The 19,078-nt window shown below is 38.8% G+C and overlaps 1 protein-coding gene across 1 annotated transcript; it reads left to right on the top strand.

Annotated features, from left to right (window-relative positions):
• Positions 1-3,861: 3,861 nt before the first annotated feature.
• LOC121956187 (NACHT, LRR and PYD domains-containing protein 12-like) lies at positions 3,862-18,827 on the top strand. Its single transcript, XM_088069440.1, has 10 exons — positions 3,862-4,129; positions 4,298-4,393; positions 5,274-7,125; positions 8,908-9,081; positions 10,188-10,361; positions 11,343-11,495; positions 11,640-11,813; positions 12,926-13,099; positions 13,672-13,718; positions 15,026-18,827. The coding sequence occupies exons 1-10, from the start codon at positions 3,862-3,864 to the stop codon at positions 15,547-15,549; spliced, it is 3,636 nt and encodes a 1,211-aa protein (XP_087925566.1). The 3' UTR covers positions 15,550-18,827.
• Positions 18,828-19,078: the final 251 nt, after the last annotated feature.

Genomic DNA, 19,078 nt, shown 5'->3' with positions numbered 1-19,078 from the left:
TAGTCCCGCCCTACCGTGGAGTGATTGGCTAGTACTAACCTAGGCATAACCTCTTTGCCCTACCGTGTCCGACTTCAACGACGACGTGACGAGAACTGACCAATCACAGCATAGAAGGGCGGGACTAGGCGAAACAGTCTTGGGAAAAAAATCGCGCAACCGATGCCGTTCTGCCCGCCAACAGCACCACCGGACGATACGTCAGCGGTTAGTGTGGTAGGCAAGGCATTGTGGGAGGTGAAGTCTTTGCCCGTTACGACTGCAAATATCACTACAATGCATTATATCAATTTTTGACGTTGTTGGGCTAGCATTTAAAACATTATTCAGCAAACTACAGCATAACAACAAATACTTGTTTTAATAGCACTTGTATTTTATCCTATGAATATGCTATATGGTCTAATTACCACAAACCCCATTTCCAGTGAAGTTGGGATGTTGTGTAAAACGTAAATAAAAACGGAATACAATGATTTGCAATACCTTTTCAACCTATATTCAACTGAATACACAACAAAGACAAGATATTTAATGTTCAAACTGATACATTTTATTGTTTTTTTGCAAATATTTACTCATTTTGAAATTGATGCCTGCAGAACGTCTCAAAAAAGCTGGGGCAGGGGCATGTTTACCACTGTGTTTCATCACCCTTCCTTTAACCAACATTCAATAAGTGTTTGGGAACTGAAGACACTAATTGGTGAAGCTTTGTAAGTGGAAGTCTTTCCCATTCTTGCTTGATGTACAACTTCAGTTGTTCAACAGTCCGAGATCTCCGTTATCGTATTTTGTGCCCCTTAATACGCCACACATTTTCAATGGGAGACAGGTCTGGACTGCAGGCAGGCCAGTCCAGTACCCACACTCTTTTACTACGCTGTTGTAACACCTGCAGAATGTGGCTTGGCGTTGTCTTGCTGAAATAAGCAGGGACATCCCTGAAAAAGACATTGCTTGGATGGCAGCATATGTTGCTCCAAAACCTGCATGCGCCTTTAAAGATGTGCAAGTTACCTATGCCATGGGCACTAACACACCCCTATACCATCACAGATGCTAGCTTTTTAACTTTGAGCTGATAACAGGACACGACGTCCATGATTTCCAAAGACAATTTGAAATGTGGACTTGTCAGACTACAGCACACTTTTCCACTTTGCGTCAGTCCATCTCAGATGAGCTTGGGCCCAGAGAAGCCGACGCCGTTTCTGGGTGTTGTTGATATATGGCATTCACTTTGCATGGTAGAGTTTTACGGTTGTTTACGAAGTGGTGAACCTCGCCCCATCTTTGCTTATGAACAACTGAGCCTTTCGGGGATGCTCCTTTTACACCCAATCATGAAACTCACCAGTTTTCAATTAACCTGTTCACCTGTGAAATGTTCCAAACAGGTGTTTTCTGCACATTCCTCAACTTTCCCAGTCTTTTGTTGCTCCTGCCCCAGCTTTTTGGAACACGTTGCAGGCATCAAATTCAGAATGAGTGAATATTTGCAAAAAAACAATGAAGTTTATCAGTTTGAACATAAAATATCTTGTCTGTAGTGTATTCAATTGAATATAGGTTGAAAAAGAATCGCAAATCATTGTATTCTGTTTTTATTTACGTTTACACAACAGCCCAACTTCATTGTAATTGGGGTTTGTATTTTAGTAGGCTTATTTGCAATTTTGTAGCCAATCTTTATAGTTTACAGTGTACTTTTAAGTTGTATATTCTATCGATATAGATCATACTTAGAAGGCTAAATTTTTCCAATCAGTATTTTTCTCTTCAAGTGTGATGTTTGTTACTGTGTTTTTACTGCCCTGTGCAATGCCTAACAACATGCGGCTATAACGAAGAATTTCCCAATTTGGGATCAGTAAAGATATGATTGTTTGTCCATCCATCTGTCCGCCATCCATCTATCCATCCATGCATCCATCCATCCATCCATCCATGGAGTAAAAGTGTCAAATGATACCAAATTGAACTGGTTACAATACATTAAGACCAGTAAATGTGTTTAATTATCTTCCATTGTTTGGCACTAATACAAGTGGTGCTATAGCCTGCTCTTAGTACATTCACCTGTTGACATGTAGGTCTGTGAAGTGAGCTCTCACTTGTGTAAGAGCTTTTATTTTAAAAGTTAACATGTATTTTTTCCTCCTTTCTGTCTAGCACTAGGTACGCACGTCAGAATTGCTGGAAAAAAAGTCATTTCTACAAATACTACTAATAGTAAAAGTAGAAATGTTTTTTCCATTTGTGTGTAGACTACAACAATTTTGGTCAAATTAACTGGAATATATAGTCTACTAAAAAGACTACCAGCCTGTAATATGAGTTCAGCCATGTGTCCCATGAGAAGAAGAAGAAGATATTAGCAATAGGTAGTGGGCAATACTGGTTATTGATTTACATAGTTGTTCCCCTATTCGATACTTCCACTTCTCATTTCGAACGTGTGGTGTCTAATGATGTGACAGCGGCTCATCAGGTCAGTGATCATTTGTTACTATTAAAATATATAAGCAGGTTCAGATGGACTTACTAATGGTAAACCTCTCGAAAGAACCTCTGTCTAATGTGTTATTATTTTCTCTACTCCCTTCTCTTTTCCTCAAGTGATGAAAGAAAGGATCTAAATGAATGTGACTGATATGACTGCATGTAATCTTGTGCAAAGGTTAAAAATCCTTTTCCAAAAAGAGAATGAATGATATTTTATAAGTGCAACTTCTTTTCTTTTCTTTTCTTTTTGTAATAGTCTCTACTTAATCACACTGCCTATAGTACCCCAATTTATTCAAGAATGTTTTTGAAAAGTTCATTTTCAACATTAAATTTTTTGAACACTCACTTGGAGATTGTTTAATGCTACTGTCTTTAACATATCATATGGCAAACATTAATGTTGGTTGTTCAGTGATGACATTGTTTGCTGTATAATGAGGAAGTCAGGGGATCTGGCATATGCTAGAAAAGCTGGCATGAGTCCAAAGTGAACCATAGTGAGGAAACCAAGCTTTACTCTCAGATGCTGGAAAGTTAAGCCAATACAGAAGTGTCAAAAACTGCAGTTAACTAAATGGCCACTTGAGGCTGAGTAAAACCCCATAGACCCCTGTGTTAACCCTTTGAATCCTGGTTCAACATCAGTTTGTTGTGTTCTGCATTCAGACGACTTTCACAAGCATTTCAACCTTTCAAATGTGAGCAAATTGGTTAGATATTTTTAAAAAACATGGGGAAAAAAGCAAAAAGAAAGTTGGCAAGAACTGTCCCACAAACTATGGTGACAGGAAACTAAGGAGACAGGAAATCACCTGAAAAGTAGCAAACAAAGAAAAACATTTTTTAAAATAATTATTAGAATTATATATTTATATTATATTATTATTAATATATATACGTATATAATTTTTATTTTATTATTTCTATTATTTATTTATTTATCTATTAACAATTTTGTGCCTTTTTTTTAAATGTAAGGCGAGCTTGTTATTACTTTTTTAGGCTTAATTTCTGTCCATTTCTTGTTTGTTTCTTGTTGCCTTATTTTTATGTTTTTAAAAGAAGCCAGATACTCAGGTTTCTAAGGGTTAAAATGACCAACTTGACAGTAGAGATAAACATGTTTGCATAAACAGTGGCATCAACATTAATATCACTTGAGTAGGGGTTAAACTGAAAAGGTGAAAATATATTCCTTTCCACTTAAACCTTTCAAATACAAGGCTTTAGGTTTTAGCAGACTTATCCACGTAGCTCAAGAAATATGTTGCATGGATCTTGGGATGACCCAATAACTGATGTTAGATGACTGATTATCAAACCGTCCTGTCATGACAGCAGGGAGCACTGATGGCGTCACATGTGGAACTCCTCTTTGGAGCTCTGCAGGACTTGGGCAATGAGGAGCTCAAGCATTTCCAGTGGCTGCTGAGGCAGGCTGACATTGTAGAAGGCTTCCCAGCTATCCCCAAGAGCCAGCTGGAGGGGTCCGATAGGCAGGACACGGTGGATCAAATGGTGCAGACCTACAGCCTTCCTGGAGCTTTGCGGATCACAGTGGAAGTCCTGAAAAAGATCAACAGGAATGATTTAGTGGAGTGTCTTCCTGAACCCAACAGTGAGTCCTAGACATATTTCAGATCTTTTACACATTTAATTAACACAATAGGCCATTGCCTGGCACTAAGCCAAAAAAAAAAACATAAATGAAAATTCTGGATTTCCATCATATTGAGCAAAAAGCAGGGAGTCTCTTAACTCTTCATATCTCTGCCATCACTCTCAGAGGATGCCACTGATGGTGGAGAGACTGCAGGAGCGTGTTCCATTCAACAGGCACTGGCAGTTCCTCACCCTCCCATCTCTGGTGCCCAGGCTGAAGGTGAGGTTATCTCAGTTTACAGTTTGGGAACTAATGATTTCATACATTGTTACCTCTTAAGAAAGAAAAGTTTATTTTGCTAACTTCAATGGAGATAAAATAATTTAATTTTGCAGCTCTTCTAAACTTCCCAAATGTTATCAGACCACATGAATTAAATCCCTATAGTGAAATTAGTCATTTTGTAAGGGTTGTGAGTCTTAAAATATTTATCCGCTGATTTACAGACCGCTCTTTCCAAATGCAAAACCTAATGGCATCATGTGTCGGGCTTGGGAGTTGTAATTCCCCTTTTTTGGCCAATACTAAGCTAAAAAATTAGCTTTAAAGCCCAGAACACATCCTAGGAGCCTGTGAGTGGTCCAGTAAAAAAGCAGGTTGGGATGGTAACTTTACATTGGTCATGTAATTTTATGTAAAGGGCATAATGTCATTTGAGGGGCACTTATTTGTGGAAAATGAACCCTTATGACCCGTTACCATATGAACCGTTGTGTGTGTATTTTTGTAAAATATCATATGAACTGTTGCATGAGGATGTGTTGATGTATTGAGTTGACAGTGCCTCTGATATCAGCCAATAACTGCTTGGCATTGTTCATGTGTTTTCCTGCACATGATAATTGTTATGGTTATGTTTGCGCAAGGCTCTTGGCTAGGGTTAAAGGAAGGTGTAGATTGGTTTAAACGGTTAACATTATTTCAACTGACGTAACCATAAAACTGAACAAAATCAAATTCTCATGATATACACAACCACAATTAGTCCCTAACCATAACCGGGAGTTTAGTGACCAAAAACATGAAAATACATGGAGAACAGGGCATCCAGTTGATGTACAGCCTCCTACACTGAAAAATGTGACTTTATTCTATATAGATTTGTTGGTTCCAATACCAGAGCCTTCAAGGTCCATCACATCATACCAATGCATGCTCCAGTCGAACCTTCAGAACAAGTTCATGTGTATACCAGAGGGGTTGTCAAAGAACAAGGATAAGAAACTTCTAGATGACATCTACACGGGGCTCTACATCATAGATGGAAATCAAGAAGATGTCAACAGGCAGCATGAAATCAGGCATATTGAGATGAAATCAAGAAAACCTGAAGGAACTGAGAGAATAATTCAGCACAACGACATTTTCAAACACCCTTCTGGAAGAAACACACCTGTAAGAACAGTGCTGACCAGTGGGATCGCAGGAATTGGCAAAACATTCCTCATTTCAAAATTCATTCTGGACTGGGCTGAAGGAAGAGCCAATCAAGATGTGCATCTTGCATTCCCCTTCACCTTCCGCCAGCTGAATTTACTGAAGGGCAGAAGGTTCTGTTTGGCAGAACTCATTCACAGATGTATCAGGGAAAGCCTAGATATCAAAGAGGAGGCTCTTAATTACATCTTCACAAAACTACAGGCCTCAGGAAACACCAATTATGACAAAAGTAAATTTAAACTTTTGTTTGTGCTTGATGGGCTTGATGAAAGCCGCCTTCAACTTGACTTCTGTGACAAGGAAGAATGTTCTATTGATGAGCCATTGTTGGTGAATGATCTGCTTGCATACCTCATCCAAGGCAAACTTCTCCCCTCTGCTCGCCTCTGGATAACCACACGACCAGCAGCGGCCAGTCAGATCCCTTTTGACTTCATTGACATCATGACAGAAGTGAGAGGGTTCACTGATCCACAGAAGGAGGAGTACTTCAGGAGGAGATTCAGAGATGTGCAGACGGTCAGCAGAATCATGTCCTACATCAAGACATCACGAAGTCTCCACATCATGTGCCACATTCCAGTTTTCTGCTCTATCACTGCGAAAGTTCTGCACCAAATGTTCAGCGAAGATGAGAGAAAAGAAATCCCTCAAACTCTGACTGAGATGTACACAAAATTCCTTGTGTTTCAGATCAAGCAGACAGCACTCAAGTACAACACAAATAAGAACACCATGATCATTGAGTCACTTGCAAAGCTGGCTTTTCACCAGTTGAAGAATGGTAATCTGATCTTCTATGAGGCAGACTTGAACAACAGTGGCATTCATCTCAGTGAAGCATCAGTGTACTCAGGGGTATTCACACAAATCTTCAAGGAAGAAAATGGGCTGAACGAAGACCGGATGTTTTGCTTTGTGCACCTGAGTATTCATGAGTTTTTGGCAGCTGTTTTTGTGGTCCTGTCACTTTTTAATGACAGAAAGGATGTGATGGCTGAACCGCAAACATGTCTACAACATCTGCAGGTGCTTTTCAGAAAACCATCTGTAGCTGAGATCTGTATGAGAGCTGTGGACAAGGCCTTGCAGAGTCCAAATGGACATCTTGATTTGTTCCTCCGCTTCCTCCTGGGTCTTTCGTTAGAGTCCAATCAGAATCTCTTACAAGGTCTTCTGAAACAGACAGAAAGCAGCACTGAAACCAACAACACGTTAGTGAAGTACATCAAAAAGAAGATCAGGGAGAATCCCTCACCAGAGAGATGCATCAACCTCTTCCACTGTCTGAGTGAACTGAAGGACTGTTCCCTAGTGGAGGAGATCCAACATTACCTTCGATCAGGAAGCCTCTCCACAGCCAATCTCTCTCCTGCTCAGTGGTCAGCACTGGTCTATGTGTTACTATCATCTGAAAAAGTCCTGGATGTGTTTGACCTGAGGAAATACTCCAAATCAGAGGAGGTTCTTATGAGAATGCTGCCATTGGTCAAAGTCTCAAGAACTGCACTGTAAGTATTAGTTTTAGGTTATTAAAATACTTCCATGTAAAATATTTTGATCATTCTATGCATTAACATTATGTCAAGGGACTTGGAAAAGGACTACATTTTATAAACAACTACTCACTTGGTACCTGACATATATAGCAGATGGATCTTGAAACCTATGGTAAACTGAGCCTGTTCTCATTCCCAGGTTGTCAAATACAAACACTATCAGTGCCAAAGACACCTTTTAGCATTTTAATGGGATGCACTGGGCTTTTAACTAACTCCTATATTAACCCATCCATAACAATACTTGGCACTAAGAGCAACTGATGTAGAATAAGGAACAACAAAGTCTGCGTAGGGCAGTAGGGAGGGGTGGTACATTCAAACAAACACAGGATTTTAACCCAGACAATTGCTGTACCTGTTTTGTGTGAAACCAAGGTCAATTTTTTTATTGTAACGTTATATAATTTGTGTACGGTTCAGGTCATCAAATACTGATACTCCAATATTGTCAAATACTGACACTTTCTTGTGCTTCCATCTTGTGATACATATGCCAAAGGCATCCTTTGGTATCACATCTCTGACACACAGCTGTTTCCTGGGTGAAACACGTAACTCATGGTAAATTTGCTAAAGGATTGAGATTAGGCTTACGCAACAAAAGTAGTCAAAGACTAAACATAATGTTTTGGGCTCATATAGCACTGACTTTTGGCTTCACATGAGACAAGAAAAGCGCTCTCCTGGATGAGAGCCCTGTGCTTGTTTGACCCATTCTGCTCCCCTTAGATGGCGTTTTTTATTATTCATGCTATGTCAGTTGCTAAAGACACGACTCATAAATACCGCCGCTTTGTTAGTGGACATACATGTCAAAATATGACATACTAGGTACACTCCTGTGTCCGTTTTGGATGTTCACCAACAGCTTATCACTTTACACTTGTTACATGAATTGTGTCTCTTCAAGATACACTTCCTTTTTCTCAAGAAATATACAACTTGTGCTTGTTACATACATAAAGTCTTTTTCAAATAAATGTGCAAGTACATAAAACACTTTATTCTTAGGTTAATTTCATAAGGTTTAGGCAACAAAAATCCATGGCTAGGTTTTGTCAGTAAAAGCACGATGTTAGGTTTTAAAAAAAAAACATCATGGTTTGGCTTAAAATTTATACGGTCATGAGCAGCGGGCTTCCGGGTTTAAGTCTAGAGTTTGTTTAATCCATCCACCTTCCCTTCTGCCTGGCCTATACAGACTTTTTTGCTCTTTAGATTACAGCAGGCTAGTTACCACCAGTATAATATACTGCCACCGACTGTGGCATATCATCCCATTGTGAAGGGTGTCTGTTGTCTGTGTCTGTGTTCATACCTGAAGTTGATGTCCACTGACCAAGTGGCCGTATTTGAAAGCTTGGATTTTTGCCCACTGTGTCTAGAACTGATTTGACCAGTGTATATTATGCCGCCGCAAAAGGAGCCTCTCTGTATCTGTGTCTGATGCTCGCATTGCTGACAAAGCAGCAGTACTTGATGAGTTGGGAGTCACACTGGGCTGGCTGCTCTGGATATCAAATATTGCCATGGGGTGTGACAAAGTGTCAGTATTTCACGACATGGGTTTGAGAATGGGCAGTCTCATGATATGGCTAACTGCCTGAATAAAACATTTTGTGCACATCTAACTTAAACTACCTTCTACATGAAACAGTATCTTCTTTGATAAACTATATAATCCTTAAACATAATAACATTCCTATCCCACTTGGTCTAATTCCAAATCAGACTGAACCAATGTGAGCTCTCACACCTATCTTGTGAAGCTCTGGCTTCAGTTCTCAGCTCACAATCCTCCAATCTGAGAGAGCTGGACCTGAGTAACAACAACCTGCAGGATTCAGGAGTGAAGCTACTCTCTACTGGACTGAAGAGCCCACACTGTAGATTGGAAAATCTAAGGTCAGTTTACTAGAGCCTACTCAAAAGGATTTGGAGAACTATAGCTTTACATTACTTACTACAGGGTATTAACGAACTCCTGTGAACTACTTCACATTACTGTATTTTATTACTTGCCCTTGTGAATGTGTCTGTTAGTGAGGTACAGCTGAAAGGCTCCAAAGTTTGAAATTGTCACGTCTTGCACATAGTTATGTACATCATTTAAGGACAATAAAGTTACTACTGAAAATACTGTGATTTACACTACAGAAAGTGTTACTTAGACGTTTGCAGTGTAACCTCTCCAAAAAAACAAAAGAAAAAAACTTGAGATCTTTCATGGAACTCTTTATGATGCATTCTGTACCCCAAAATAATCTATACAGTATGGATATGTTTTAGTAAGATTCCAGATTTAATAAATACTTAACTGACCACTTAATTTACCCTTGCTCTCTGATGTAAAATTGTACGTTTTATATGAACAATGCATATCGAAGCAAAGGAGGTCAGTTGCAATTAAGACTGAAAGAAAATTAAGGTTATCAACTTAAGTTCAAAGTTAAAAAGGAACTATATCCTCAGTTCCAAAATAGTTGGGATGTTGTGTAAACACAAATAAAACAGAATGAAATGATTTGTGACATATATTTAATTGAATACAGAACAAAGATAAGACATTTAATGTTAAAACTGATAAACTTGAATGTTTATCATTCAAATCCTTGCATTCCTAACTCCCTGTGCTTTGACAAATGCTGTTCTTTAACTGTTGGACTGTTTCACTAGTAGTGAACTGCACGCTGTCCTTGATTGTAAATGACTGAGACTTTGAAGAAGGCCCCTGTCATGATAATATCACCAGTTACCTAGTTTATGTGTGGAATGTTCCAGGTATAACTTCTCCAGTCTTTTGTCCAAACTTTTTTGGTATTCAGGCATCAAATTTAGCGTAAGTGAAATTATGAGTGTAAGTTTATCAGTTTGAGCATGAAATATTTTCACTTGATACCATATTCAATTGAATGCCTTTTGTATTAAGTTTTAATATAGTTTCACGACTTTTTTGGAATTGGGGTAGTAGACATTTACAGTACAAATGATTGATACAATGCAACCTGCAGGTTGTCAAGATGTGAAATCATGGGGAAAGGCTGCGCTGCTTTGGCCTTATCCCTGAGCTCCGACTGCTCCTATCTAAAAAAACTGGACTCAATCTACGATCAACAAAGACCAAGAATATCAAAAGGGAAATGGCTAATAAAGGACCCGAGTCCACACAAACAATTATATACACGGTACAGTATATTTTTATTCATTTATTATTGACAGACTCAAATTTTAACATTAGTGGCTTTAAAAATTAGTGTGCTGATTGGTATTTGACAAAACATTAGGGCTGTCATTCATTTTTTAAAATTGCGATTAATTGAGAATTTCAATAGTTAATCATGATTAATTGCATTTTTTAATCACATTTTCTCATTTCCATTAGTTCACATTTCAACACAATTTTGAAGTCCACATTGACAAGGTAAAGCAATTTTTACAAGATTGTCTTGACAAGGTATCAAATGACAGCAAAAAAGTGCATGGGACTATCACAAAGTGAGCATGTCTGTAAAGGGGAGACTCATGGATACCCATAGAACTTAAGAGCTCATGGGTACCCATGGAACCCATTTTCATTCAGATGTCTTCAAGGTCAAGGGACCCCTGTGAAATGGTCATGTTGTTTGTCCATCACCAAAATTTTGCCTAAATTTGGAGTGTTATTCAGCCCCCTTACTGAGGGGCTAGAGTGACATGGTAGGTACCGATGGATTCCTTGAGTTGTCTAGTTTTACAATACTCTTAAATATGGACATGTCGGCTGAAAATAAAAACAAAAGAAAACGTGATATGTATGGACCTTAATCACATTGCGATTGATGAGTTAACATTAACAGCCTAAACATATTACAATTTAGAATAATTAGAATTTGATAAAGAGTTTACATGTACTGTGGAAAACTGCCAGTACAGCACTGTGTGTTTCATTATGTTGTTTTTAATTCATTTAATTACATAGGATGTACTTACTTTTGTAGGAAGAATGAATATAGATTCATTAAGCCAAATGCCATAATCTCACAATTTTCATGCCACATAAAAACAAAACTATTAGACAGCAATTCACAACAATTGACATATTACACGTTACATATTTGTTGCTGTAGGCTACATATAGTAGCTATAATTCCCATGATTTTTTTATTTCCATTTTGTCTTCAACAAAGATATTCGGAACCAACAGAGCCATGCTGTGAAAATGTGGAACAATATTGCAGTTTGAGAGAGCTTGACCTGAGTAACAACAATCTGCAGTACATAGGCCTAAAACTGCTCTCTCTGGGACTAAAGAGTTCACACTGTAGGCTGGAAACTCTCAGGTCTGTTTCCTGTTCTTTCACTTTATTTTATAAAATGGTTTTCTGGTTTTCCGGTCATAGTGTATTGCTAAAATGTCTTAACCCAAGTATACATTGAAGCACACCAATCTAAAAGGAAAGCATTGTCATGACTATCTTCTTCAGACTCAGTTGGTGTAACCTGTTGAAGTACAACTGTGTACATTTGGTCTCAGCTCTCCGCTACAAGTCCTCCAGCCTGAGAAAACTGGACCTGAGTGATAACGACCTGGAAGATTCAGGAGTAAATCGGCTCTGCTATGGACTGGAAAGTCCACATTGTAAACTGGAAACACTTAGGTCAGTAACATTAAACTTTTGCTTACATAGGTTGCGTTCCAAAAGTTCTTCCACTTGCCCTCCCTCACTTCCCCTCAGCCCTTGGTGGTATGTAACAGTTGACGTCGTACAGAGGCCACTCGGAAAGCTGAGGAAAAGCTGGCAGGGAACTGAAATGAAACACACCTGCCCTTGTTCACTTTCAGCATGACTATCATGGACTGACCACCAGTTTCAGAGCTATTAGAGCTATTAGAGCTATACTGCTTTTTTCTTAGTCATCATAATCATCAGAAATATATATATATATATACAGTATATATATTCACTACCTGCAGACCTGCAGTCTGTAAACTGGAGGCATCTTCTGCAGTTGATTGCAATACACAGATAGTCAATCAGTTATCAGCTGCATCAGTTTCTGATTTTATAATTTTTGAGTGTAATCTATATCATGATTATCATAACTATTATTTTTTATGGGTTTATGATATCTTGCAAAACAGCATTTTCCCATGCATTTACAGATAATGTTGGAAATACAGAAATCACACAAGCTGAACAGAACAAATGTACATAACTAGACAAGTGGTAATAGACAAGTAGATTTTTATATGTGTATGTTGACCTATACAGACCTATGAGATATATTAGAGGACCTACACAGACCTGAGATGTATTAGAAGAAGTGAAAATGAAAGGCATCCGATGGTGAATGTACCTGTATTTATGACTGTTTCTTATTTATTTTCCAGTTTATTCATCCTCTCCTTTCTCTGGGGTGCAATCTTAGTTTTACTTGTCACTGCCCCCTAACCATGAATGTATTTTTTTGCATCACATGCATAGCTGCAATGCATTGTCGGTGATATAGACCTCTGAAGTGACAATCGATGTTCACTCGCTCCCTCAGCCCTCTGAAGATCGATCTCACCAAGTCCACTTCTATTGGACTATTGGAACGGCACTTAAGAAGGCTGCGGGGATTCCCCCCAGGCCAAGTGCTGAGGGGAAGTGAAGGAGAGCATGTTGAACGGCTTTTGGAAGGCAGCGATAGTGACATCCAAACTTTAATTCCACCATGCCAGCATAAAAGTGGTCTATGAGAATTTAGCATGTACTCCAACTCTCAGGCTGTCAGGCTGCATGGTGACAGAAGAAGGCTGTGCGTCTTTGGCCTCAGCCCTGAGCTCCAACCCGTCCCATCTGAGAGAGCTGGACCTGAGCTACAACCATCCAGGAGACTCAGGGGTGAAGCTGCTCTCTGCTGGACTCAAGGATCCACAGTGGAGACTGGAAACTCTCAGGTATGAACAATCAGCATGTTCTCATTCTGAAGTTGTCAAATAATGCAGCGAGTATATGAGATGAGCTCGGAGTGAGAATGGGTTGGTATTCTGGTTTTAGCACACTTTAGGGACTTGACATTATGGGCATGGGTCTATCCTCACATTGTGGCCTCTCAAGCTAAGTGCAATTTAAACACCATCTTTATTTGCAACTGACCTTAACTTGTAGAGCAACGTTTAATAGCAGCAGCAACTGAGGGTGTTTTATGTTATGCATTTACCCAGAATTACATCAATTTCTTACTCGGTGCCACTAAAACAACACGTCTCCTGCTGCTAGCCCCTGATGAGCTGTGGCTTTTTTCTGTGCAGACCATCTACGTGGACTGTGCACATCCACCAACCTGTCAACATGTCTGTGTATGCAGACAGTCAATGTAGTAAATAAATTTAGTATTAACAGAACCAAATGTGGGTCCACTCTTTTTCTGTGATAGTTTTGGAGTACATCTGATCCACAAGGATAATCATGTTAGCAAGGTTTTTGCCAAACATAGCAGATCATGATATTCTGTCTTTTTCTGTTTCAGCTTTGATCATTGTGGAGAGTTCAGGATCTTACCTGGGCTAAAGAAATGTAAGTGCAAATCATCCCCACTAACCCATTCTACAACTTTCACTGTACCCTTCTCCAATAAGAGAGAGCAAAGATCAAGGTTGGCTGTTTCTGATGTCCAAGCATCAACACAAAGCTCCTTTCTTGATTGATTCATGATTCCCTGTATAGATCACTTTTCTTTGGGAGAACTTGTGGGCCTTTTTCTACATATGTAGATATGGTTTTATGGTGCAACAGTGCTCAGAGGCATTAGGTCTTCAGATTGTCAATCCGTCCGTATGTCTGTGCATTCGGCCTATTCTTATGAACACATATCTCAAGAGGGCCTTAAGGGAATTTCTTTAAATATAGCACAAACATTCAAGTAGACTCAAGGATTAGCTGATTAGATCTTGGTGGTCAAAAGTCAACATCACAGTGACCTTATATTAATCCTAATTCTTGTGAAAGTGATATCTCAAGAACACCTTGAGGGAATTTATTCAAATTTGACGCAAACCTTTACTTGGACTCAGTGATGAATTGATTAGAAGTTGGTGTTCAAAGGTCAAGGTCATTGTGACCTTACATCCATCTAATTTTCATGAACACAAAATGTTAAGAAGGTCTTGAGGGAGTTTCTTAAAATTTTGCACAAATGTCCACTTGGACTCAAGAATGAACGGATGAGAATCTGGTGGTGAAAGGTCAAGGTCATGGTGACCTTATACAGCATGTTTTTGGCCATAACTCAAGAACCACCTTGAAACTGTGCAACTGTGCTGATTGTTTAGAGAAGGACAACAACCCCCCCCCCCGTTTTCTCAGCACCAGGTCTCCAGACCGTCAATCTCCCACCTGTAGGTGGACTCATCACCACCAGAGATGAGTCCAAAGAGTGCAGAATCCTTAAAATTAACTGCCAACAACATTGGCCATCCAAATGTTGATTGCTTTTCAGAATGGCTTCAAAATTGGAAGAGAAAGTTTCTATTACTATCTATAAATATATCTTGGTAATAATCATATTAATGTCACCATTGTGAGCATGTTAGCATGCTTACATTAGCATTTAGCTTAAGGCAACACAGATTTACATGGCTGCCAGCATGGCTTTGAACTGCAAGAGTTATTTAAATTTTGACAGCCTGAGAAAGAGTCTTCAGCATCCCAGCAGGGAGACAGGCAAGGACTATCACTTGTCCTCCAGCTCTGTTGTCTTCACAGAAATCAAATGTTCAAGATTAAAGGGAAAATGCGATCCTGAAAAACCCCTCTGCAACTAGAAGAATTTTTTAAATAGCATTACATTTCAATAACATCTGTGTTTCTTTTGCTTCTGGCAGATGCCTGTGAACTCACACTAGATCCGAACACAGCGAACAAGAAGTTCCTCCTGTCTCAAGGTGATAGACAGGTCACAAATGTAAGAAAGCCGCAGCCGTATCCTGATCACTCAGAGAGGTTTCAGTACAGGTACCAGGTTTTGTGTACCAATGGTCTGACTGGCCGATGTTACTGGGAGGTGGAGTGGAAAGGACCGGCTTATGTAGGAGTGACATACAGAGGAATCCGCAGAACAGGACGAGGGGACGACTCTCTGCTCGGGTGGAACGACAAGTCCTGGTGCTTAGATTGCGACAAGAACACTGCTTGGCACAATAGAAAAGGTACAGTCAGAACAACATCCAACCAGGGTTTCAACAGAGTAGCAGTGTACCTGGACTGGCCTGCTGGCACTCTGTCCTTCTACAGAGTCTCCTCTGATACACTGATCCACCTCCACACCTTCCACAGCACATTCACTGAACCCCTCTATCCTGCATTGAGGGTTCTTGGTACTTATTCATTTGCATTACTGTGCACATGAGTGATTGTGTTCACAATTCAATTTTATGTCAGCTCAAAGATACATATTGATATGTGTTTGTCCAAACACACCCCAAAAGTGGATATTTCAAAAGAAATTGCTGCAGTTGAAAGCTGCAATGAATCACAATTGGAATTACCACCTTGTGGCTGTATGCCTCCGCGAACCAGTCAAGTTGCAGTTACAGTTTTCATGTATGTTTGTACAGACTCATATGTAGCCATGAGTGTTGACAGTGCCTCAAATGTTGCTGCACAGAAGCTAAAAATGTAAAAGCTTCACTCACATCTTCAGCTCAGCATACAATCAGCACAGTTTCAGTGGGGACACTCTAGGTTTGTGTCACCAATTCAGTATCTGACTAAATGTCTGCCATTCTGTTCCTGAGTTATGGTGCTGAAAAATGGTCAGAAAAGTGTTTCTGCAAAACATGATGATGTTGTCATGAAGTTAACCTTTGACCTTTTGGATATAAAATGTCAGCACTTCATCATTGCATGCTATTTGAGACATTTGCCCCACATTTTATCTAATGATTGTATGAATTCTTGTTTTATGGCCAAAAACTTATTTTGTGAGATCACAGTGACCTTGACCTTTGACCACCAAATTCTTCCTTGCGACCAAGTGGACCTTTGTGTCAGTTTTGAAGATATTCTCTCCAGCTTTTCTTATGGTATCACATTCATGAAAATGAGATGGATGCAAGTTCATGGTGACCTTGACTTTTACGTACGTATGTATGTACAGACGAACGGATGGACGGACAACCCAAAAACATAATGCCTCTGACCATGGCTATTTCCAGCATGGAGGCATAACAAAGGAAAATAACTAAATGAAAAGAATGAATGACATCAAATCATTGTAATTTTTGCTTCTTATCAGCCTCCCTCCTTCTATCTACAATGATTGCAGATCTGTATTCAAACTAGAGGCACAATAAGTTCAGCCTTTCTGTTATCCACACTGAGATTAGACAAAAATTAGACAATTCTGCCATTTAGTGGTCAGACAAAAAAGGTGCAGATTTAAGGTCAAAAGTATCAGCCTCCCCTGTCTGCATCTGAAAAATGTCACTTAAATTAGCACATACTGACCAGGAGACTCACAATGACCATGAAGAAATGCAAAACAACCACAAAACGATGCAAAAGAACTGCAAGGACACACAATATAGCCACAAAATGGTGCAAAAAAAAAAACTACAAAGAGATACAAAATTACTTCAAAGAGACACAAAACAACTAAAAAGAGACATGAAATGATCAAAAATTACTTCGAGACACAAAATTACCACAAACAGAAACAAAACCACAGAGAGATACATAACTATGAAGACATGCAAAACAAGGCTAAAAGTCTAGTCCGTGTGTCTTATCTCCATGTAGGAGAGGGCATGGGGCCTTTTGCATAGCTGTACACAGGGGTCCACTGTCTCATAATCTGCCCATCAGCAACCATAGCTTTTTTTCACCTTGCCATGATTAGGATTACCCATCATTCACCAATTTTATGCTTCGGTATACTGACAACAACAAATCTTTGTTATCATAATTATGTTGATTTTAGAAATGCCATTGTTATGCATAAACATCTTTATCAAGCTGAAGAAGGATATGTTGACCACTTCATGTGAAAACATCTGGTCTTATTAAATGTTTGCATGTTATCCACTTGCATATTTTATCATTCAGATTTCTTAACCTGGCAATACAGGAGTTAACCTGTAAGTTAAACATTTGCTTTAACAATGAAAAACGAATCATTTTTTTTCCTGATAATAATATTATAATAATAATGATTGTGCTACAGAGTTAAATTTGATCACATTCATGCTGAACACTTCATGTCATGAATTGGATCATTTAGTCTTGTTGATGTTGAGGATTCAGCATGTTGACTGACAGTGGATGTCTCCTGCCTTTTTTTTAATGTAACACTGCCATCTGCTGGTTACTTTAACTTGCATTTGAGCCCATCATGTTGTTCTGAGAGGCTCTATGCATTCTCCCCCCTATGATGATGTACATGAAATATGAAATTGCTCAGACATTCTAAAACTAAGTCTTCAGACTTGGTCTCAGCTGTCAGATGATTTCAGAGCGCTACAGAGACAGTAGATACACACTTTCTCTACTTTAGAAATATATGATGATAAGATGGTAAAACAATATGCAATGTTAGTAATTAACTCTGTGTATATAAGTTCAGTTTTAAAACATCTTTTAGTTGCTTGTTGATAGTTTAACCAATTTTTTTTAAAGATATTTATTGACAGGGTGGGGGGACATGCAGAAAAGGGCCGAGGCTGGAATCAAATGCGCGGCCGCTGCAGCGAGGCACTGCTCTATCCACTGAGCCACCCAATAGTTTAACTATTTTTATACTTTTGCTGTGATTCAGTTACTCTCTTGCCATATTTGTGTTGTTTCCAACTAAAATAACAAACACTTTGGGGCCATGTAAGGAAAGGAATATTTTTTAATTTTTTAATTCGTGATTGAACCCCCCTTTGACCAGCTTTGTCGCCTTTTTTCTTTCATCCTGACCACTGTGAAGACCTGCCCGCACACTGCATGTGTCAGGCACAATACGTCAAACTAAATATTGATTATAGCTATTTATTAACAAATGTTCAGAGAAGCTGCTGCATGCAAATTTAGCAGTATTCTTGCTTAGTGCCCTAACACCAAGGGCTCTGTGGACAGGTGTCTGACTCATGGACAGTGTAGACAAAATAAAAGCTAAGAAATTCCCACACTTACTCCTGGTCAGCGGGCTATGTCTTTGTTCTGTCCTGGCGAGGGACTGCAGATGTGAATTACTTCTTGGTATGGTGCATCAAATGATAACATTTATGTTTTGAACTGTAATGGTGCCTTTTAAATAAATATATAAATTTTATGCTGACATTTAAGTTTTTTATTTTTTATTTATGTCTATTTGTTATAATTTTGTATCATGTACATTGTCAATTTGATTTTTTTTTTTTTTTTTTTTTACAAAGTAGTTTGAACTCTCTTTTTCAAAGTGACTTTAGTTTAATCCATGCCTTAAAAATAAATAAAACATTTTTGACATGGAAAAAGTAAGTGTCCAGGATGAACTATAATTTTAAGTTAACTGAATTTCAAAACACAAGCTGAATCCTTACAAAATTGCCTCAACTTTTCAAATTCATTCAACTTAAAATGATACAGCAGCCTGGACACTAAGGTTTTTATGTTTGAACAAATAATTGATTTTCACAACGAGACTAGATTTTGCCTTATGGGGAGCTTTACTCCAGGCTGTCCAGTGGAAAGTAATTGGTAGCTTGCAAAGCTATACTTTCAAAGTAGCTTCTCCAACACTAATGGTTGATCATTTTTAGTAAATGTACTTTTCAATAAATGTACTTTTAAAAGAAATTATTATTTTTTAGATATGAAAAGAGTGTTCTGCAATACTGGTAGTGCAGAGCTATAGCCGTGGTAGCATTTAAATACTAACAGTAGTAGCAGTAATAAAGAACCCCACTGATTTT

The sequence above is a fragment of the Plectropomus leopardus genome, chromosome 18 (genome assembly GCF_026936395.1).
Source record: "Plectropomus leopardus strain MGB_pleo_1.0 chromosome 18, ASM2693639v1, whole genome shotgun sequence".
Lineage (NCBI taxonomy): Eukaryota > Metazoa > Chordata > Actinopteri > Perciformes > Serranidae > Plectropomus > Plectropomus leopardus.
Note: the sequence above shows the minus strand (reverse complement) of the source record. Positions and strands in the feature narration are given on the sequence as shown.

Coding starts and splice junctions, on each gene's coding strand:
- LOC121956187 (XM_088069440.1), top strand. CDS start 3,862: ATGGCGTCACATGTGGAACTCCTCTTTGGAGCTCTGCAGGACTTGGGC. Junction 10,362..11,342: donor CACAAACAATTATATACACG/GTACAGTATATT, acceptor TCTTCAACAAAG/ATATTCGGAACCAACAGAGC. Junction 13,719..15,025: donor CTTACCTGGGCTAAAGAAAT/GTAAGTGCAAAT, acceptor TGCTTCTGGCAG/ATGCCTGTGAACTCACACTA.